Source organism: Bidens hawaiensis, unplaced genomic scaffold (genome assembly GCF_021521415.1).
Source record: "Bidens hawaiensis isolate Kalapana, Puna unplaced genomic scaffold, B.hawaiensis_p1.1 tig00002935_1, whole genome shotgun sequence".
Lineage (NCBI taxonomy): Eukaryota > Viridiplantae > Streptophyta > Magnoliopsida > Asterales > Asteraceae > Bidens > Bidens hawaiensis.
This window is the reverse complement of record NW_027491158.1, coordinates 740,536-764,208: the sequence shown is the minus strand read 5'-3', so window position 1 is coordinate 764,208 and position 23,673 is coordinate 740,536. Positions and strand designations below refer to the sequence as shown.

The 23,673-nt window shown below is 33.7% G+C and overlaps 3 protein-coding genes and 1 pseudogene across 3 annotated transcripts; 2 read left to right on the top strand and 2 right to left on the bottom strand.

Annotated features, from left to right (window-relative positions):
- Window positions 1-3,051: 3,051 nt before the first annotated feature.
- Window positions 3,052-5,020, top strand: LOC143621762 (beta-hexosaminidase 2-like; annotated as a pseudogene).
- Window positions 5,012-7,134, bottom strand: LOC143621761 (uncharacterized). Its single transcript, XM_077093088.1, has 5 exons — window positions 6,973-7,134; window positions 6,832-6,881; window positions 5,522-5,627; window positions 5,368-5,426; window positions 5,012-5,245 (listed from the first exon to the last, which is right to left on the bottom strand). Exons 1-5 carry the CDS (start codon window positions 7,081-7,083, stop codon window positions 5,197-5,199), a joined length of 375 nt encoding a protein of 124 aa, XP_076949203.1. The 5' UTR covers window positions 7,084-7,134; the 3' UTR covers window positions 5,012-5,196.
- A 662-nt stretch (window positions 7,135-7,796) lies between these two features.
- On the bottom strand, window positions 7,797-9,398 carry LOC143621723 (uncharacterized). Its single transcript, XM_077093055.1, has 4 exons — window positions 9,216-9,398; window positions 8,422-8,548; window positions 8,263-8,335; window positions 7,797-8,175 (listed from the first exon to the last, which is right to left on the bottom strand). Exons 1-4 carry the CDS (start codon window positions 9,241-9,243, stop codon window positions 7,915-7,917), a joined length of 489 nt encoding a protein of 162 aa, XP_076949170.1. The 5' UTR covers window positions 9,244-9,398; the 3' UTR covers window positions 7,797-7,914.
- A 12,081-nt stretch (window positions 9,399-21,479) lies between these two features.
- LOC143621721 (transcription factor bHLH10-like) lies at window positions 21,480-23,379 on the top strand. Its single transcript, XM_077093054.1, has 3 exons — window positions 21,480-22,059; window positions 22,748-23,167; window positions 23,276-23,379. The coding sequence occupies exons 1-3, from the start codon at window positions 21,562-21,564 to the stop codon at window positions 23,375-23,377; spliced, it is 1,020 nt and encodes a 339-aa protein (XP_076949169.1). The 5' UTR covers window positions 21,480-21,561; the 3' UTR covers window positions 23,378-23,379.
- Window positions 23,380-23,673: the final 294 nt, after the last annotated feature.

Below are 23,673 nucleotides of genomic sequence, written 5' to 3'. Positions count from 1 at the left end.
TGAGATTTTCTAACCCAGTTAGCGTAAAGGACATAACGTGTAGGAAAAAAAATGTTTAACTGACACCGCCTGTAAACAAACTAAAAAAAGGGACACGATCCATAAATTGCCTTTGTTTAAAGGATAAAATTTGTAATTCTGTCTTAAATCAACTAATAAATACCCTACAAAACTAGCCAAATATATAAATTTTAGAGATAGTTGGGTTCGGGCTCTTATAGTGTGTTGTGTCGGTTTCTACTCACTCATTTTCAATTTTTTTGATGAAGTACATTTTTAGTACATTTTTTTCTTACTTCATTTTATATAATAGCTATCCCTTAAAAAATTTGTTCTAGCCTGCACTGCACCGTCAACTTATAGTATAGATTAGTCACTGATTTACTCCAATAAAAGTAGAAAAGAAATAAGATAGTGTTAGCTTTTATAAGGCGGTCCCATGGTTATTCAGTTTGCAAATGGTGGGACTTTAATTTTTTAATAATGTGAAGTATGTCTAAATTTATATAAGAAATAAACTGCACTGGGGGTGCTTGATTAAATTTAATTTAACTGTTCGCCGGCACCCTCCATTTAACAATACACACTCCTTGTGCAAATTTGACTTATTGAGTTATTTTCCTTTTTAATATCATCAAATACAAGACATATATTGTCTTATATAGCAAACAAAACTATAAAGACAGCGACGGGTGCTCGATTAGGTTCAAGAATTGGCATTTAGTATTGTCATTTATATTGTTTGGATTGATGAAAAATCGAATATACTTTTCGTTTGTTTGTTATGTCTAAGACCAGTGGCTAAGCTTGAACGAGAACGTCGGGTGATGGTAGAGAGGGGGGCAGGGCCAGCCATGGCCCTCACTAAGCTTCGCCCATCACTAAGACCGTTATTCCTTTTTTTCCTATTGTTGATTTTGCATGCATATTTTTGTATAAATGTCTCAAATAACAAAGCAACTAGCTTTGTATAACCTAACAAACAAGTTATTCGAGATAAATCGCTTTGAGTTTTTATATGAGTAAAACACCTTAAACTCCAAATAGGCTCGAACATTTATACAAGTTAACGAGCTAGATCTAGGCCGTCAGTTCAAGTTTTCAATGAGCTAACTTATACGGCCTAAGCGAGCTACAAACATAAGCTATCTGCCTGTCTATACTACAATTGATTATTGACACCTTTCCTATGAGTAAATTATATTCGAACTGAGTTATTGAGTTTGGTTGATATGAGTTATTAAAATAATTATATTAATGTAAATGTGAAATTAAAAGGAAAAAGGAATAATTTTTGTATAAGCTCTAAGAGTAGTCATATTAAGTATCGAAATGTTAAGTATGCAATATGGATTTATTACAAGGTGAATCCAGGATTGACATAGAACTTAACGGATGATTTGTCTCACATGTTCACGTCACTCATTTTTAACTGCTTAAATTGTACATTTTTTTTGTCACCTATGAGATTTGAACCATCATCACATAGAAATGAAAAAGGTTATCCAAAACCTTTTACTGCCCGGCCGAATTATTTTTATTTAAAAATTATTCGGAAGTGCAGAATTCTTATTCAAAATGATGAATTTTTCGATCTTACCTCGCCATTCGTTGTTGGATACAAATTCCACAAGTCATTTTCTTAAGATATAATAGTTTTGTATACTCTTAGCAACTAGATTTTAACATATCTGGTTTGTTTTTTTATTTATAAAATAACTTCTATTGTCACATGAATTTTATGTCGTTTTTATAAATATGATTTATTTAGACTTTTAGAGTCATAGAAAATTGAATGTTAAGTTTTGAACAATATTAATATAAAATCTGGAATAAAATGTTACTCGTTATCACTATGCCTTTTTTTTTTCAAATATCAGCACAAATGAGGTATGGGTACTCTTTTCGACGGTTACAAATTAAATAGGTTTCTAGACCAATAATATATCATATCATACGCGACTTATAGTTTATAACGATTGTCTTTGTAAAATATTTTATCATACCACACAATGTTAACTTGCAATGATCAATGTTGTTAGTCTTAAATCAGACTATAAGTAATCTTCAATCAAATACAAATACAAAGATTGATGATCTATATGATTATTGATTGATACTATTAAGCATGATATATATAGATCAGTAATTAATTAGTTTGGTTGCAGAGGTGAAGGGGAAAGCGGGACAAGTGACGAGACCAACATAAACACTTGCCCGCTAGTGTTGGTACGGAGCGAGGTGCCATTCCGATGGCCAACTCGATGCTCTTCTTTTAGTATATTCTGTTTGTTTTGTTACTTGTGTCATATTGACTTGGGATGAAAGCAATTATAAAAATGTATTGTAAGGTTTGGAGATGGGTCGGGTAGTAATAGAAACTTTTGATGTGCCGATATGAACACGTCGGCAAACTTAAATGCGAGAGATGTAGAAGGTGCATTCCTTCCAAGTTCCACCCTTGATAGCAATGTTGTGGTCCGGTCTAATTTTTAGCTTTGATAAAAAGTTTTTTAAGTAGGACTTGTCTAGTTTATTTATTTTTTCAACATTAAAATTCCATTTTTGCTTTGTACTTGTAAGAATTTGAACTTACAAACTCATATTTGTAAGAAGTGATTCTATACTACTAAACTAATAGATCATGGATACTCGTATAGAGAATTTACACATTTCATATGTCCAAAATTAATTACTCAAAGTTTTAAATGCAAGTTAACATATACTTTTAAGAGATCATTATCTCTTCTTTTGATTCAAAAGATAGCTAATCACTTTCTTTGTTTCAATCGATTACCACACTTGTAAGTTTCACTTGGAATTCTACAACTTTAACATACTATATAAAAACAAAACGTTTTTGTTAAAAAAACACAATTATTTCACTAAACCTATACCACAAAACAACAAATGATAAAAACAAAGAATTCAAAATCAAATAAAAACAAACCTAAGTTCTTCCTTCCATTTGACTTACTACATGCCTATATATATATCTATATAAGCATCATCGCATATCATTCATCACACTCATACTTGTCACAAAAATAAATATCTTCCAAAATGATTTTTCATATTTATACTCTTTTTATTTCACTACTAACGCTTTTAATCTCAACCGTTGGATCTCCATCATCTCCGATCAACATATGGCCCACACCCCGATCCTTGACATGGACCTCCCCACATGCAATCCTTCTCTCCACGTCCTTCACCATTCACTCTCCGTCACACCGTTACTTAACTCCCGCCGTTAACCGTTACCTCCGTCAAATCCTAACCACCCACTACACCCCTTTACTCCCTCCAACACTCAACCTCACCGTCACCCCACCGTTACAGACCTTAACGATTTCCGTCGATGACGTCACCACCCCACTCTCACCCTCCGTCAACGAGTCCTACACCCTCCCCGTGACGTCACACTCCGCTACCATGACGTCAGCCACGGTGTGTGGGGGGGGGGCATGAGAGGATTAGAAACCTTCTCCCAGCTGATATGGGGCGACCCGACCCGGATAGCATCCGGGTTGGTGGTAACGGACTGGCCCGTGTTCGAGCACCGTGGGGTGATGCTGGATACGGGTAGGAATTATTACCCGGTGGAGGATTTGACGCGGTTGATCGGGTCGATGAGTGCGAATAAGTTGAATGTGTTTCATTGGCATTTGACGGATTCGCAGTCGTTTCCCTTGGTGTTGGAGTCGGAGCTTGGGTTGGCAGGTAACGGGTCGTATGGGTCGGGTATGGAGTATTCGAAGGAGGATGTGGAGTGGGTTGTGGAGTTCGGGTTGGAGCATTCGGTTTCTAATTCAGCCCAAATTATGAAAGAAAGCGAAACCAAACAGAAAACTGAAAAACCGAATTCCTGGTTTCTAATTCGGTTTAAACCCAAAACTAACCCATACACACCTCCAATTTTTCGCATACAAGAATTGTGTCTATCATGAATGAACCACCTTCATGTTTATTTTCTTTAACAGTTGCTTTTTGTTGCAGGACACACAGGGTCATGGGCTGAAGCTTACCCGGATATTGTAACTTGCGCCAACATGTTTTGGTGGCCTGCTGGTGCAGCATGGGAAGACCGATTGGCATCCGAGCCAGGAACCGGCCACCTAAACCCGTTAATCCCCAAAACCTACGACGTGGTAAAAAACGTAGTCAAAGAAACAACAACTCTGTTCCCAGATTCATTTTACCACGCTGGAGCCGACGAGATCGTCCCAGGTTGTTGGAAAACGGACCCCACGGTCCAAGCCTACCTCGCCAATAACGGGACCCTCAGTCAAGTCCTTGAGATTTTCATCAACAATACGAATCCTTACATCGTGTCACTTAACCGGACCACAGTGTACTGGGAGGACGTTATTCTCGATGCAGGAATTAAAGTCAACCCGTTGACTCTCCCACCCGAGACCACAATCATGCAGACATGGAATGGCGGGCCCGACAACACAAAAAGACTTGTGTCAGCCGGTTACCGAACAATCGTGTCATCATCGGATTATTATTACTTGGATTGCGGGCACGGTGATTTCACGGGGAACAATAGCGCGTATGACCAACCGCCTGGGTTTGACCAGAAAAAGGGTGGGTCGTGGTGCGGCCCGTTCAAGACATGGCAGTTGATATACAATTATGACATCACATACGGGCTGAATGAGACCGAGGCGAAGTTGGTTTTAGGAGGGGAGGTGGCTTTGTGGTCCGAGCAGGCGGACCCAACAGTTCTTGATTCACGGGTTTGGCCTCGGGCCTCGGCTATGGCGGAATCGTTGTGGTCCGGCAACCGGGATGAGACGGGGAAGAAGCGGTCCGCGGATGCCACAGACCGGTCAAGTGAGTGGATACATAGAATGGTTAGCCGTGGGGTGAAAGCCGAACCGATTCAACCTCTCTGGTGCATTAAAAATCCTGGCATGTGTAATACTGCTAACCCTATCTTTTAAACATGTTAAATAAATACTGCATTCTAGTATTGTAATGGGGCATTTTTATTGTATATTTGTTCTAGATTATATTGTAATGAAATTGAAGTTCTTTAAAGACAATTAACTAAGTACAATTGATTAAACAACAGGTACAACAGAACAATCTTTACACAAACAAATTGTTTTATACCCCCTTAAAGATTACATTTTTCATGTGTTTTTGCAAACAACAATTTAGCCATCAGATTGTCTGGAATGGATTTCACTCAAAAGAACCTTTAACACCTTCCAAGCTCTCTCCCAAAGACAATCTTGAAAAAAAAAATTAATAATAAACTGTTAGGTGACTAAAATCATAATTGTACAAATTTTTATTTAGGAATCTATTACCGCATAAAATTGTAGCTAAAGTCATGAGTGCAATGGATCTAACCTGTGCATACAGTATTTGTACTCCTGGCTTCTAACATAATCTCTTTCACCTTCTTCCAGCTGATAAAAACATCCATTTAACAATAAATAACATATGAATTGTAGGAAAAACAGACTATTTTTGAGAAAATGTAGAAAATTTGGGTGTTGCGTACAGGATCACTCTCATAAATAAGCTCATAGCAAGCTGGTGACAAGCATTGTAAAGCACAATTCTCCTTTTCAACCATTGAAGACTTGCACTTTGCACCCCAGTATCCACTTTTCAGCCCACAAAAATAAAACCAAAAATCAATATGAATAGTAATAAAATGAAAACTTGGTTAAAAGGGAAGTGGGTCGATCACGTCTAAAAATCGCCCGGAAAATAATGCATAGAACATTAGAACCCCTACTTAGAGCATGTTTGGGATTGTGTTTGAAAAATGCTTATTAGCTTATTGGCTTTTTTAAAAGGCCATTTTGAAAAGCCATGATATGTGGCTTTTAGGAAACTGCTTTTCAACCCTTTCAAAAGTTAAAATTATTTTTGTGATTGTCAAACACAGTTTAACTTATTGGCTTTTTAAACACACCAATAAGCCAATAAGCATTTTCTAAACTCAATCCCAAACATGCTCTTAATGCAAAGAAATATTAATATTGGAACTATACAGGCTTTGCAATATCTTTAGCACAATGATTATCTATAACGAGTTCAGAAACCTTTGGATAAAAAATGTTTTAGGGCGATCTAACCCAGCCCATATCGAATTACCAAATATGAATTTATTAGCTTATTAAATATGTTGAATTCATGAACTTTACTCGAGCATCGGCTCGGCTTGGCTCCTTTTGACTTATGACCAGGCTCGGGCCTGGCTCATTTATTATTTATTAGATAACTTATATACACTTTTATTTATTTATTTATTTATTTATTATTATTATTATTATTATTTTGTGAAATACCTTAACAAGCCTAATCTCGGCTCAAGCTCGTGTGCAGTACCTTAAACGAGTCAAAGCTCAGCTCAAGCTCATTAAGGAGTTAAAACTTTAAAATACATTAGGATTTAGGCACGTTAAGACTCAACGAGGCTAAAGGATCTTCCCATACAAGGCTCAAGCTCTATAACTAAACAAGCTTAATTATATGTTCAGTCTTGGCTGTTTCGAGCTTTTTATCGATCAATCTCAAGTGAGTGGCCCAACTCGTTTGGACACCCTAAGTTGATTAGCCCATTTAATTTTTTAATTAATTAAAAAACTAGCCAATCAATAAACTTTGAATTCAATTGTTGGATGAGATCAAGATTTTAACATCTTATAACCAAAATCAGAACCCTATGCAAAAGATCATATGCAACATATGGCTATAATCTAACAATTCAAATTATTTAGATAAAGCATAAACCCTAAATAATTAGGGCAACTTAAGAGCAACAATTTAGGGGGAAATTAAACATGAGAGAAATGAAATTACAGTTCAACTTCTGCGTAACAATTTTGCTTCTTTTCTCGAATCTCAGTGTCCTGAACACAGTACAAGTATTAATTAAACAAACCCAGATGAGAATCAACAACAATTTTATTATAATTGGATTAATAGTTTATAGAAACTTACAGAAATTGGGCGGCGAGAAGATTTTGAAAGAACTTCAATAGAACATATAAACAATATTATACATATACATATAAGAAGAAGACGAGCTTGGATTTTATAAATATTCGCCATTGAATTGAATTGAATTGATTGAAGAAGAAAGATTGAAAATTGAAAGAATGCTGGTTGCTGTCACGCCATGTTATTTTATTCTATTGGAGGTACATTGGGCTGAGCCCATATTTGATAGGTTAGACTGATTTGAAACCGGTTTGGAATCGACCCAACTTTTGTTAGAACCTGGTTTTGACTTTTGTTGACACGATTTGAAGTGGTTTGGGCGAGGGTCTGATTTGTGCACCTCTAGTAGAGTTTCTTTTTATGATTCTCATTTGTAGTTATAAACTTGGTGAATCAATGTCAATCAAATATCGAATACGTATCACGTATGTAACAAGTATAAAACATATTTGACTTATAAATTATATAATTGATGCACATCATGAGATGTTTTAAACTTATACATTGTAGAGTATATTATTTTATTGAGATGTCAAACAAGTCGCTTATTCTATGTGTAATGTGTGGTGGTCTGGTGGAGTGGCGCGTAATGCCCACTTGCCCGACAAGGGTGATATGGGTCGTTAAGGGCTGAGGCGTGAGAGTGGCTACAGTGTGGAATCAATCCAAAAATTCCATGCGGCATGGGGAGCGAATCGGTAACACATAGCCTTAGATTTTCAAGTCAAGAATGATTAAAACACCCTTCAACATTTAAAACACATCAAGCTTATGTAACCAACTGGCAACTTTCTGTAACAACTTATGTACATACATCTTACAAATATACAAATACCCTTTAATACCATTTATGAGTTTAAACATTCCATAATTATTATTGTCACAAATACAAAACATAAACAACACCTTGAAATTGAAATTTCATCACTACTTTTTACTTATTTACTCGTTCGCCTTTTGGATCATCATAACTCCCAAAGTAATGAGACCCGCGTATACCGAACTGGGTATTTTCTGCACCACTTTTCCAATGCCTGGAACACCCTCGGTCGATCTCTTTGTGGCCATAGCAACCGCTGGTGCCACAGCCAGAGTTATTATCAGTCCTTGAGTAACATACACGAACGTATCGGCTGTCATCTTTTTCACAAACTCCTCAAACTCTTCACGATTTAGTCCCCCGTCGAGATCCAAATCACATTCCTAAGTTAAGAAAATAAAACAAATTAACTAAAAGGCATAAAGCTAATTATAATTAACTTGTTAACTGCTGTGACATTAATATTATACCTTCATCAAGGTTCTGATTTGATCCTTCGTTGGCGGATCAAAGTGGGGCCCGGGCAAACGTTTATTGATATCGCTACAATCAAAACGAATCAACTGCATAAGTACCTGATTACATTGCTCCTTATTAGAACAACCGGAATAGAAAATTAATGATGTTACTTGTATACGAGTAAGACAGCAATGTATAAGTCTTCAAATGACATAGTTGCGCGTCCGGAATCATTCTTGTAATAATCAAAAACCTTGTCACTTATTTTTCTTATTTGCTTTTCTCTCCATTGCTTACCTACACCAAATGTTCAAACATCAAATTAGGGAGTGCGTGAAACCGAATAAACCGAACCGAACAAAAATAAACGACGATTTGGTTGTATGTGTTCGGCTTTGGTTTTGCATCTAATAAAAAAACCGAACCAAAATTTCCTTTTATTTTAAGTAATTTTATAAGAATTTAATAAATATTTTACTCAAACATTTTAGCCCAAATATATTAGATTCAGTTACTTATTAATTAACATAATGATTTATTTAGGGTCAAATTCATTATACCGGGCCAAGTTATTTTTTTACCAAAAATTTTCAAGCTTGACAAAACTGAAATCGAACGGTTTTCAAAATTTAAAAACCGAAGTTTTGGTTTTAGCCCAAAACCGACCCAAAAAGTAATAAAAAATCACATGAAATTGAACAAAAAGTTAAAATAAACAGAAATAGTGTCTAGTAAAAATGGCAAAATCTTTATTCAGGAAACAAAGAATTCAATTACTTCAAAAGCTTGCATATTTATCACCAAAAGATCATACAGAATCAATACAAATTAAAAAAAAAAAACCAAATCCAAAATCATATGTGTATATATATGAGAACGGAATCAATTGATAAAAACAAAACCGATCGATCTTGAAATAAATGTAAATTGATAAAATTTAAGCAAGAAATGAAGATTAGATTACCTTGAAGTTTTTCTAGCGCTTGACCCATATTGCAATAATAATAATAAATAATATTATGAACAATAAGAGAGAGATTGAATATATGGGGGGTTGAATAATGGAATAGAAGTAGATTGGTATACGTGTACGTACGATCCAAGTCACATATTGCTGTCAAGGTGGGTCAACGTCTTTTGGAGATTGATGATATTCATGTGACACTTCTATTTGATTATTATATTTGGGTTATATACAGAACTAAATATTGATTAGGGAGGGTAGTGAAACCCGAACGTGATGCGAAAACCTGAAATCTAATATAAATTGGACGGATAATAAACGATCCATTAGGGTTTGGGATGAGTTTGAGATTAGTTTTAAATTTTTTCGTGGGTTTGGAACGGGTGTAGGATTTCTAATATACCCGATTGCTCGACCTGATTACCCGATAACGTAAACCCATTTACCCGATTATATACCCGATGTACCCGATATAACTTATTATATTATATAAATGTATACTATATTCCAAATATATTATTTGTCAAAACTTGTTTATGTTAAATATATGAGATATTTTATCTTTACGGCAACTATTGTAATCGATTAGTTATATTTTGTCAAAACACGGCAGGTTTTGAGCGGGGTATACCTGACGGTATTTTATCAAAACCCGATAGGAAACCCGACGGGTAATTACCCGATTAAAACCCTACGGGTTTGGGATGGACTTTAATAACCGGGTATGAGTTTGGAAATACCTAAACCCGACCCATCGCCATCCCTAGTATTGATTGGGGATATGTTATAATAGGATGCACGATTTTTTTTATAAGAATAAGAAGTAATCCTTAACTGATTTTGGACATGGTTAAGATTAGTTTAGACAGAAAATCAAGTGTGAAATAATAACTTTTTAATACGATATTTTTTTATTAAAAAATCACCATAATACGAACATTTTTTATTTTTAATATGAGTATCATATTATTATATAAAAATTTTAAAAAAAAAATTAATGGGTTTTCTTACAAACTGTGTTTTACCAAAATTATGTTTTACAAAAGTGTTTTTTATCAAATTGTGTTTTTATTATGTTTTTATCATTGTGTTTCTTTTTATAGTGTTTTATATTGTGCTTTTTCATAATGTTTTCCATTATGTTTTTTCCATCGACTTTCGGCAGTTAATCGGACGAATTTTCTGGCGATTGTTTTTCGTCGAGGTGGTGGCAATGGTTGACGGTTGTGGTGCCGATGGACGGTGGAGTTGTGGTGGTTGTGGGAGATGAGTGAAGATGTAAGTGGATTTTTTAGACCAAAAAGCCTTTCTTTCTAGCCTTCTTAGAAAATAATTTTGATTTAAACTCAACACATATTGCATATTTCTATGTAATTTAGGTTTTAATCTTTGCGATTATTTAACTTAGTTTGAAGGTCATACACATCTACCACTAGATCAAGTCACTGGTCGTGCAAAAACTTAAAGTGTAGTGGAAGAGTACTTAATTTATCTAATACGACACACATCTCTTCTTAGATTAGATGTTCCCTAGTAGAATACACCGTCCTTTTAGATTGTATGACCAACACTAGGGCTGAAGTTTACAATCTCTATAAAGATAATGTACTTTTTGGTAGCCTTTTAATGGCCATTAAGAGGCTACCTCTTAATGATTCATAATCTCTTAACCATTAAAAGGTAGTCATAAGTTTGAATGGTTAAGAGGTAACCATAAAGATGTAGCCTCTTAATTATTCAGAATTAAGGTTAACTCTTAACCATTAAGAGGTTATGAACAATTAAGAAGTAGCCTCTTAATGACCATTAAGAGGCTACCAAACAGCCCCTTAGCCTTATAAGCTTATGACTAAACATATTGTTAGGTTCGTCGAACAACAAGTGCACAAGCTTTTCTGTACTTCCAAGTTCCACTCAAGAAAAGAAAGGAACGGAAAAATCAAAAGAGGTGCTCCCGAGTATAATTGAAAGTAACAAAATGAGAAAATGAAAAAGAAAAACTTCATTTTCAAACTGAAAAGAACTAAAATGATAATGGAAGTTTAATGAAGAGTAAAATGGAATGAATCATTTTTCTTTCAAATTGAGAAGAATGTGACGGAAAAGAAAAGCAAAGAAGAGAAAGGAAAAATAATACATGGGATCACCTTGTATTCTACCAGTGTGTTTGTATTTCTGATTATTAATAATTCTTTTACGACATTTTTGTTTTTTCTATGTTTTGTATTTAACTTAAAGTTACTGACCTCAACAAAAATTGTGTGCCAAGTTTCAAAAACTGCTTCCACAATTTTGGGAGTAATTATGAACACGGAGTGGTTTATCATGAACATGTGGGTATGGCCGCATGGTAGATGAGCAACATACAATTTCTATCCAAAAAGATTATTTCAAAAATATAACATTGGTTTTATGAATTATTTGATATCACCAACGTTAAGATTAAGGCTACATACACAAACATAAACTAAAGCCCCGAAACAAAAGCTAAGACAAATGTATATACTCCAATTAAAAGTCTATAATCCTAATACGTCTCCAAGAGCTTCTATCCCTTATGCAAAAAACCAAGCCGTCACCACAATGAACCAAACTACACATGTTGATTTCCTTTTGATCCTATTACGACTTTATTTTTTGCGTTTGTTTTTTTCAGTTTATATATAGTAGGGTTGTTCAAAAAGTTTGTGGCTTGCTCAATAAAAGCTTGAATAAACTAGCTTAAAAACTTGATTTGAAATAGTCTGAATTGAGTTGACTCATTTTTGTAACTGATCCAAACTCGTACCAAGCTCTGCTCGTTGGCTTGACCTTAGGCTCGTTTAACTACAAATTCAATCTCGAGTTTAGCTAAGTTTCCTCGCTTAATTTCAAGCTCGAGTTCAAACCTACCACGGCTCGACTTATGAACAACCTTAATATAGTGTATGAAAATTTCATACTACTACTAATAAACCAAATCAATACCGACTGAGTCAACACAATGCGTATGTATAATCTCATTTTTTTCGTATTACCAGCTAGAGGTGCACAAACGGGGTATTTTCAGGAACTAGAACCGGGTAGGAACGGTTCCGAGTATAATTGGGTATTTGACCGCGTTTTCCGGGTTTATTTTGGGTTTTAGGTAGGGTAGGGTCGGGTTTTGACCGGATATTTCCGGTTCCGACGGGTCCGGGTCGGTTTCGGTTTTGGGTACGGCTCCGGGGAGAAATCCTATACCAGGTCGTACCTGCGGGTCAGGGTACAGGTAGGAACCGGTCCCAGTTCGAGTCCGAAAACCGGGTATTTTGGGCACCTCTAGCCCCTACCCTAAATTTAAATATGAAGTTTTGGGCTTATGAAAAGTAGGGGTGTTCACGGTCCGGTTTTGACGGTTTTTAGGTCAAACTGTAACCGAACCGTTAGTAACGGGTTTTAGTAATTGAAAACCAAAATCGAACCGTTAAAAAATAAAACCGAACCAAACCGAACCGTTACTAACGGTTTGGTTTCACGGTTTAGGCTTATTGGGTGACCGTATTTACATGTCTACTTGTATTTGCAGTTGCTCGTATTTAAATTATACTGAAACAATAAGCAAATTGTGTTACTATTTTATGAATTGACATTTAAAAGACTGAAATTGCAAAACACAAGCATGAACAATATGTAGAAGCTTACAGTAGAATCTAGTTCTCCACAAATTATTTGATCGTAGTCCAAATTAGCACAAAGGTCTAAATACATAATAGAATAAAAACATATTTATGTTACCATTTATTGATACTTAGTTTTGCATTTTATAAAATACAGTAGAATGTAAATACTAAATTACAAATCAAACTATCTAACTTACAGACCCATTATATTTCAATAAACAAGCAAATTATGGGTAACCTGAGTCAATATATAAATAGTCAAATATGTTATATGAAGTATTTTTAATAAATTAAAATATATTTAAATTTTATGGTGCGGTCTGGTTTCATACGGTTTGAAAATTTTCAAACCGTAAACCAAACCGTTCATTACGGTTTGAAAATATTGAAATCAACCGACCGAAAGCTAAATAGAAAAACCGACCGTAAAACCAAACTGATGACCGGTTTTACGGTTTCGAACCGAACCGTGAACAACCCTAATGAAAAGTACCTATAATATATGCCTGTTAGGCCCAAACAGCCAGCCCACTAAACCACATTACTCTCTTCAGTTCAGATCTTTCTACACACATTCACTAGCCACTGCTTCAGGGCACATCTCCGACACTCTGAACTCCGATTGACGACGGCGACGGTGACGGCGACGGCATCTTACTCCGACTATCTGAACAGGGGCAAGTTACAAATTACATCTCAATTTCTAATTTTATGTGTATACTTATAATTTTCTCATTTCTAGGGTTTATCTTTTATTAATTGTGTGTTGTTTTATGCCTTTTGAGTCTCAATTTTGGTTCAAAATATCAGCCTCTGCTCAATATTAGCTGTCAAAGGTCATATGAATTAAATTAAAAAAAATTAGGGCTCATATTTTAGTCTCAAATTTTGGTCAGGTGGACAAAAGCTATCGCCAGGCGCTAATCCGCTAGTCGGGTGGTGGGGTTGGGACCGCCGATTAATTGGATTGAAATTTGTATATAATTTTTCAAATATACATACATATATATATATATATATATATATATACATACATACATATATATATATATATATATATATATATATAATATACCAAATTTTATATATAAAATATTGGATTTGAACAATTTTACATTTTTACCCAAATAGCGATTAATCAGCAACTAGTGATTAATCAAAGAAGTTTGTCAGTCAAACATGAATAATTAAGGATTAATGTGTGCATGCTTCAATCAATCAATCAATCAAGCCTTGTATATCCCACCGCATAGCACGCTATCGGTAGGGTCAGGGGAGGGTGGGATGTAGGCAAGTCTTTCCTCTATCCGAGAGAATAGAGAGGCTGCTTCTAGAGAGACCCCCGGCTCATAAAGCTACATGCAGGTAATCATAATAAACATACATCCTACAAGCAAAAGACACTTAGCAATATATACAAACTACCAAAAAAACAAGGAATCTGTGACCTACTAAGAAAAGGGCATAAGAATCCAAAAGCAGCATCAAACAAAAATATATTCATAAAAAACAAGGAGCAAGGCTAGCCAACTAGACCCTAAATAGAAAGCTAAGCTAACTAGGTACCTTCCCCTAGAAGTCGCTAACCTTAATCCTACGTCTTCACGAATCTCTATCCTGGACCATGTCCATAATGTGTGCATGCTTGATCTAGTAAAACTAAACACTAAGTATACAAGTGCATTTTGTGATGTATGTATGTGCATGTAAAAACTAAAAAAAATATAAAACGGAAGGGAAGATTAATGAAAGACATAGCTTCTTTTAAGCTGTAAATGAACAACTACGAGGGAACATAAAAAAACCAGAACCGTTATAACGCTATTCTAATTGATAATAAGAACGTAATTTTGCAGCCTTTTCACTCATCGGTATTTTTTGTTGTTGAAGTGAAGCTTGAATACTTTTTGTTTACAACTCATTTGATTATCGAGGTGAATATTGGTTGTATACACAACGGAATGAATTTTGGCAGTTCACAAACAAGAATTTTTTTTACTTTTCACGTACTTTTTACTCCCTCCATCCCATTATAAGTGTCCTATTTTGATTTTTCAAGTATTTCTTTTGCAACTTTGACCGTAAATATTTTTGTTCGTGTCATATAATACTTGATGAAAATTATATCAATGTAAAATACATTTAAAACCTAATCCATTCATATATTTTACATCAAGTATTATATAACACAAACAAAAATATTGTCGGCCAAAGTTAAACAAGAAAGACTTAAAAAATCAAACTAAGACACTTATAATGGGACGGAGGGAGTACTTTTTTTGTTTGGCTTAGTGTCATTTTGTTTTTATTTTAGTAGGTTTTGGTTTATTGGCTGAATTAAGTGTGCAGTTTGCGTTTTAATGTTTTGACAGTTTTGGTTTTTCAAAATTTGTGAATTCTTCGTTAAGTGGCTTTAGTAAGCCTACGATTTACATATCAGTGTTAACTAGTGGTACCGTTGTCATTCAATGTATATTTTTTTTCTACCTACCCAAGTTGATAGTCACTTTAGTGTATTTTATATTCCTATAAATCATTTTAAGGACATCATTTTTGAAATACAAAAAAGTGAAAAATATATATTCATGAAGAAAATAACACTGTCTCTAAAATGTGTAATTTCTTAATTGTGACTTTTACTATTGCTTTAATGTTACAAATTTTAGGGGTAATGATATTTTTTCTGTAAATACATCATCTTTTGTATCTAATGCATAATGTCTTTAAAATGATTTATAGAAGTATATATTAATTTTATGATGCAGTGACTATCAACTTGTGTTGGTTGTTGAAGACTTGTAAATGAATGATAAAAGTGCAACTGATTTACTTTCATATGTAAAGCATTGGTTCATTCAAGCTCTTTAATGAAATTGCATTTGTTGAGAGAAACCAAAATGTTGAAACCTCAAAACGTGGACCACACACTTAATTAAGCAAATGGATAACAGAATGATAAATAAAACAAAATGTCTTGAGCCCCGACAAATAAAACTAGTGAAAATGAAGCAATTGTTGTCTCGAACGTGGTTAAACTAGCGTTTTTCTGCTGTTTATACAATTGTTATTCATTTCGATAATTGGATATTTAATGAACTGGAACAAGAGGTAATATCAAGCATCATTTAGGTAGAAACTTTCGGGTGTGTGAAGAGACTACACAATGTTGTCCTTATTGTTGATTAGGATATGTTTGCGTTTTCATGTTTTTTCTAAGTTCCCTCACAACCTGTGATTGTTGTCGATTTAGGGCTTAAGAGGAGTTTTTTGTTATTCATTAATTTTCTATTTCTTTTTAAATTGCGAGTTATGCTTTATACACGCACATATATACATAAGCCTCGCAAACTGTGCGGGTAGGGTTCGAGTAACAGGCTAGAATGGGTTTGGGTCAATATGGGTTCCGAACTTACAATCAAAGTGAGTTCGGGTTGAAGCATATGAAATAATATCAGTATGGTTTAGGGTGTAATGAGTATTCTTGTATTTGACTGTTTTAGATAAAAACATAACTGAATTAACACATTACAGAAAACACTTGGCAGGCGGGAAGGCAAATGTCAAAGGGTCTTATATGGGCAACTGCGGAAGATTTGTCAAGAAACAGGGGAAGGGTTCTTTCTCTATATCGACAAGTAGTTAGAGCCCTAAATTCACCAGTTCTGCCCTTGAATTTAGCAGCAAGATTGCACAGGAAAGCACAAGCGCGTGCCATTTTCATGGTGGCTGCAGAGGAACGATCGATTCACAACATTAAAGATTTGATTGATGTAGCTGAGTACTCTCTATCCGTCTTGAGAAAAGGAGAAATCCCTAAATATATTCAGTGAGAAATCGATCTAGTAAGTCCCATTTTAGAATAAATGGTGGTTCTTGTATGGTGAAAATTGTACCGGCCGGGTTGGGTTGACTCAAAACATGGCTTGGTCCAACTCGGCCTCCTTACTGAACCTTTTGTGTTGCTCCCTTTTAGTAAGGCATACTTGGCAATAAATAAACTAGGGTAGTAGGATGTGTTACACAATTGTTTGTGACGACGCAATTATATCAGAACAATTTTAGTCGAACCGATGTTCATGCAAACCTCTTCTTAATGGTCCAACATCTGAATCCCTTTTCCGAGTTGATCATAACCGCTTTTTAATATTTTCATGCCTAAAATATGACAGAAAGTACATGTACAATTAGCACCCGTTATCTTTCAGAGTCAAATATGATAAAAAGAGAAAAGGACTGGCATGATCCAACATCTTGTACGAACGTAGTAAGAACAAATTTGATACAAAACACCAGTATGGACCTAGAACACAACTTGTACAATTGATTATTTGTTATAATAGTTATTCCTGAGATATAAACGTCTTACAAATATTTATAATTTATATAGTTTATTCATTACAAATTTTATAAAAATTGTATGTCTAAATTAAAGTTTATGATCAGGAAGTTTATATAAGGCTAGTTGAGAGAACGAAATTGGTTGCAACTGGCTCAGGAAGCCAGAACAAATCCAACAAAGAAAATGAAATATACGGTAGTCCATGTTCAAACCACGTGTTTGAACATGTGGTTTAACACGTGGTCGTGGTCGTGGCCTACTAGTACGGTAGTACCTGACGTAGTGAGTAAACACTCGACGTAGTGTTAAATTGTAACAATCAACTTTGTTATAATGAGTAAACACTCGACGTAGTGTTAAATCGTAACAATCAACTTTTTTATAATTTTCATCGTCAGAAAATATACAATATCATTAGGGATGACAACGAAACCCGAACTCCATGTGATAACCCGAAACTCGACATAATTGGGATGCACATTAGGGTTTGGGATTTATAAAATACCCGATAACATTTACCCATTTACCCCTATTGTGTATCCGACATAACTTTTTATATATTTATATTAAATATAAATATATTTATATTTATATATACGTATATAGTGTATATACATATTTACCTTAATGCGTTCACATACAATATATATTCAAAATTATGACAGTTTGGGTTTCGAAAGTTTGATTTTGTAAGATCAAGTTTATCTAATATCCGAAGTTATTTTTTGTTCAAACCCCGATAGGAAACCCGAAACCAGATGGGTATCCCCGAAACCCGACGGTAATTACCCAATGGGATTGGGACAGACTTTATTAAATGAATATGGGTTTGTGAATACCTAAATATGACTTAAACCCGACCCATTGTCATCCCTAAATATCATTAGTTAAACTTTTGAGTAAAAGAAATATAAACTCTGTCATAGTTGTCATGTGAAACTGAAACAAAAAATTAATCCCCAAAGATCCGATCAAGCCCCAACGAATCATTTGCAAGGTCAAATCATGGCAGTGCCACGCACATCATAACCAGTATAAACAATAGCTCTAAACTCTCTTTAAGTCTCAAACACTACTTGTTTGGATCATTGTCGTAATAAAACCAAACACATAATCATTCTTGTAATCAAACCAAACACTTTACACATGGGTTCATATAAAAAGCATTTGAAAATAGGAGTCACCAAGCTTACATGTTAGAATGAGGTCTATATAACGGCTGGCAAAAGTTTCACGAGTTACGCAAAATAATCATTGTTATACTTGTTTTTTTGCTTACCTATCTCTCTATTATAGTTAGATTTTTTTTTATTTAATATTAATATAATTAACTAGGAAAAAGAAAAAAAAAGTACTTATAAAAACAATATACATATACGTGGTCAGTGGCCAATCTAGAAAATTTTCACAATGCGGTCGGAAATTTTCTCATGTTGACAATTAATATATATTCACAGGGGTCGATCGGACTTTTATACTATAATAATACCAAAAAAGTTTCGGGACGGCGGACCATGTACCACAAGGTCTAAGGATAGGTCCACCACCCTCTATATGTGGTATAACCCAACATAATAAAGAGGTACAAGTATTTACGCATCATGTCTCCCTCTCATATATAGCATGTACAAATATTTATAGAGTGGAGACATATAAATATTTGCATGATCAATTGACCATAACCTAGCCTTTTTAATTAAATTAGTTTTGTATTATTATTATTATTATTATTATTATTATTATCTTTTACAACAAAATTTCATATTTACTTTGTACTTGTAAATATTTGAACTCACATCCTTTCATTTGGTAAGAGGAAACATCATACCACTAGATAAATAAGTCATTAGTATAAATTGATTTTGTATTAAATGAACCTCTACTATTTTATAGATACAGAATTACAGATAAATGATAAATATAGTATTTGCTTGAGTCGGTTAGAGTGGAGACTTTGCATGAAAGGGGAAGCATGTGTGACAAATATAACCAAATTGCAGCCCCATCTAACAAACATACTTTGGTGAATGCATCTAAATTGTGTGATTCCTTCTATTCTCCCATCATATTTGCAGTAATGCGATTAAATGCTATTACTTGTTAAAGTAATGTAATAAAAACATTTGAAGTTTTTGATTATATTGCAAGCTGTTAATATCATATATTTTAGAATACATATATATATATAAATTACATATTTAATTAATAAAAAAAGGTCATTTTCATTTTATGAAGAACTTGTAATTAGGAATTAAATTACAATATAGTATAAAATTATTTAAAGATGTTGGTCTTTAATCTGAAAGTGATACTGGAATGGGTGTCTCTATAATCTTAAAAGAAGACAGAAACTTGGATGCCGAAAATAGTTATTACTTATAACAATAATATAGAAGCTTTATTTTTATTTTTTTATCTTATTATTTAAAACGAAAACACACTTCATAATTTTACACCACCTATAATCCACCTTAATGCTAAACTGATCGAAGGGTATCACACTATCACCCATATCATGGGACCAAAGGTCTCTTAATACCACTTTATTTCTTAGCGACAAGAAATTTTTTAAATTATGTTTTTTTTGGACATCTTCACTCACCAGTGTAGATGAACCTTTTACAACATCTCTAAAGCAATTTGTCTCACATAATAATCGACAAGTTATTTTATTTAAATACTTTGATTTGAAATCTGAAGCCAGAACTTTATGAGACTTTGAGAGACCAAAATAAAAGTAACAGACTGAGGCGTCTGGACTAGTCAACAATAAGTAACCGAAAGTACAGTTTAATGAACAACACATATACAAAACTTTAATTACATAACTATTAGAAACGTTAGAACCATAGATTTGTAAGTCATGGAGCTCTATTAATACATTGTTTTTAAATACGTGATGGTTCGTGACCTCCGACCTAGCGCAGATGCTCTAACCTCTTAACCATAAAAGCATACCGAATTAGTACAAAGATAAAATTTGGGTGAAAAGAAGCTCTAATTAGACGAATCTTATTATTATTATTATTGATATAAAAACGTACTAGGTGATAAAAAGGTAACAAGCACAAAATCAAATAATCAGTAATTCAGATGGCGGGCCCACCAAAGATCTCCAACTAACAGCTTTTGTTCGGTAACCCTGTTCGCCAACTGAAAGTTGTTCAAATATTTGATTCTCTCTCTCTTATTTATTTACTGTTTTTTTAAACTCAAATGTTGCTTGTGATTCAATTATATAGGTATTAATGTATTATATAATTTCGGAAACTATCCGTATAGTTAGGGGTGAGTTTGCCATGTGGTAAACTATCCATGAACCTTACTCACACTACTGTCCCGGCCCCTCTTATTTGGGGATATGTTTAAGGTCGATACCTTGACGGTAAGTTGGTCCTTGTGATTCATTTACAAGTATTATATTATAATTTACAAACATATTTAGTTAATCGGGTTATGCCGTTTCAAAAAGAAAAAAAATTAACTGGGTTATGTTTGTGTCAACCTAAAAGATTCACAAATTGACCGATGTATTTCTTTCATTATAAAGGTATTTTAGGGTCGATAGTAATACCACCTGACTTAAGTATTTTATATCAAATTTTAGAAGAATAGACAAAGAATAGTATCATGTCTTATAGTATTCAAAGTTTAAAGTTTAAATGTAATAACTTTTATATACTTAGTGTTGCAAGTTTATGAAATTAAAGTACTGATATGTGAAAAGTAAAATAAAATACAACGAAGAATTAAACAAGATATGCTTGTGTAAATTAATAAGTACACGTGTTTTATTTGAGCTCATATGTCTGACTAACAAATATAAACATTAAACATTTAGGTAAAATAGTAGTAAACCAAAATTAAAAATCAACCAAAGCACTTTAAAATCGTGTAAATCAATTTGTTCTAGTATGTTAGATTTATTAATGAAATAAAGTTTCCTCTTGATTAGGTTGTAAAATGCTAGGACAAGTGTATGTGCTTACATAGAGTTAACTGAGTTTGATTTGTTTTATTTATTTTGACTTTATTATTAAAAATCTATTAAATATTTTGTAACAATATTTATATATAAATGCTCTATTAAATATTAAAAAGATACATAATATACATGTAACAATAAAACTAAGTAGAAGTGTAGAACTATTATCCCACTCTCCTTCTAACTCCCAATATATCTGTAACAATATGTACAAACATATTATACTGTACTTTAAAAGTTCAACAAACTTAGATAATGTTTCTAATTTGTGAATATATATATATAGGTGTATCTTCACTTCCAATCCTCTCAACCACCATCACTTTCATTCTTATCAAAAAAACAAACTTTACAACTTATCATACTACGCACAATTCAGACATGTTTGAAGCAAGTGCTAGCTTTGATCCAAACTCTCAAACCAATCATCATCATCATGAACTCTCAAACTTTCACCAAATCCTCAATCTTTCCAACACTCGAACACCTACAAACCACTTTCATAACCAACATCTCATGAACATGGAAGTTGATGATCACCAAAACCACCAACAAGTTAACTGGAATCATATCGGTCACTCTTCCGGTCAAATGTACCATCCGGTACAGGCTCTCAACATCCATCCACAACATCCATTCTACAAAGAGTTGTTAAGTTCTCTCCCAAAAGGTTTCAATGTAACGGGTTGTGGATCGGGTTTTGGTGATGATCAAATGTATCATGAAGGAGATGAAGTTTTCGAGTTTGATGTGGGGATTGTTAATGGAAAGGGGAGAGGTACAAAGAATGCAAAACAACCTGTTAGTGAAAAACATAGAAGGAGACAAATGAATGGCAAGTTTGAGGCATTGAAGAGTTTGATCCCATATTCAACTAAGGTATGAGAATATAAACATTTTGATTCATTTGTTACCTGTTGGTATTGTGTGTTTTAGGGGTGTGTATGGAACCGAAAACGACCTGTAACCAAAAATTCGTACCAGAATAACCAAATTCAAACAAAAACTACAATTTGGTTTTATGTTATCATAAAGATCCAACTTTTGGTTTGGTCTCGGAAAAATCAAGCCGAACCGAATTTAGCTTAAGAAATTTATAAGAGTTTATAATATAGTGTTACCTAAATCTTTTAGCTTAAATACATAACGATCATTTAATTACTAATAAATAAAAACAATTAACCAAAATTCAATATTTTTGCCCAAAAGATTTGTGGTTGAAAACTTTTAAGCCCAAATAGTAAAACCGAAAAAATCAAAACCCACCCAATGGTTTTAAAAACTCAAAGACAAAACTTTTACTTTTTGGTTCGGTTTACCCCAAAACATGCAAACCGTGTTTACGAACAAAATGTACAAGAATTAAATCTTGTTAAAGGAATTAAAAGAGTTGAAAACACTATTTTGGTAAATAATATTAGAGTGATCACATTGTGATAAAGCCAAACTACTAATGATAAAACGTTAATAACTTCCATAATTTTCAAACAAGAATAGATAATAAACTCGGTTAACACTTGTTTTTCTTGCTGATAACTTGTGTGTATGGTGCGATTATGAACGAAAGGTTGACCGCACATCGATTATTGGGGACACGATTGGATACATCAACAAGCTCAAGGGGGATTTGGAGGAATTAAAGATTTTGGTGGATAGGAAGAGATGCAACATAAGTAGGATGAAAAAACAAAAAATTGAAGAGGTTTCCAATTTAGATGTGGAGAGTAATACTGTCTATGATGATCAGCAAGCCTATAATGCTAATTCAACTTCTACAACGAAGAGTTCATGGCTACAATGCAAATCGAAAAACGTTGAAGTTGATGTTAGAATCATTGATGATGAAGTTACAATTAAATTGGTGCAACAAAAGAGGATCAATTGTTTGTTGGTTGTTTCACAAGTTTTTGATGAACTTAATCTAGATGTTCAACATGTTGCTGGTGGACTCATTGGTGGTTACTATAGTTATTTGTTCAATAACAAGGTACAAAATTGTTTGCCACATGTTATGCATTACTAGCTTGTACAGTACAATTGTATAAAATAATGTGTATAAGTTTTATGACTTTTAACTTTTAATGAAATTTTGTAGATTTGTGAAGGGTCCTCTGTTTATGCAAGTGATATAGCCAATAAGCTAATTGAGGAGGTGGACAAACAATATGCAACTATTCCTGTCACTTCTAGCTACTAGATCAAAAGGTACATCCTTTTATGCACAAGGAATAACTATTATCTTGATTTTATATCACAAAATTTATAAGAACAAAACATGTTTATATATCTACCAATTTGTTTGGACATTTAGTATAATGTAATGAAAATGTTTTTATTCTTTCTTTTTGCAGATCTATGGGACTATGACTCTTATGAGGGATTATATGGGCTTATGCTTGCAAGCTTTTGAGGGATTATAATATTATATTGACTTATTAGAATGTCTTTTTCTTTTGTATTATTATTATTATTAATGATATTTAAAGTTATAAT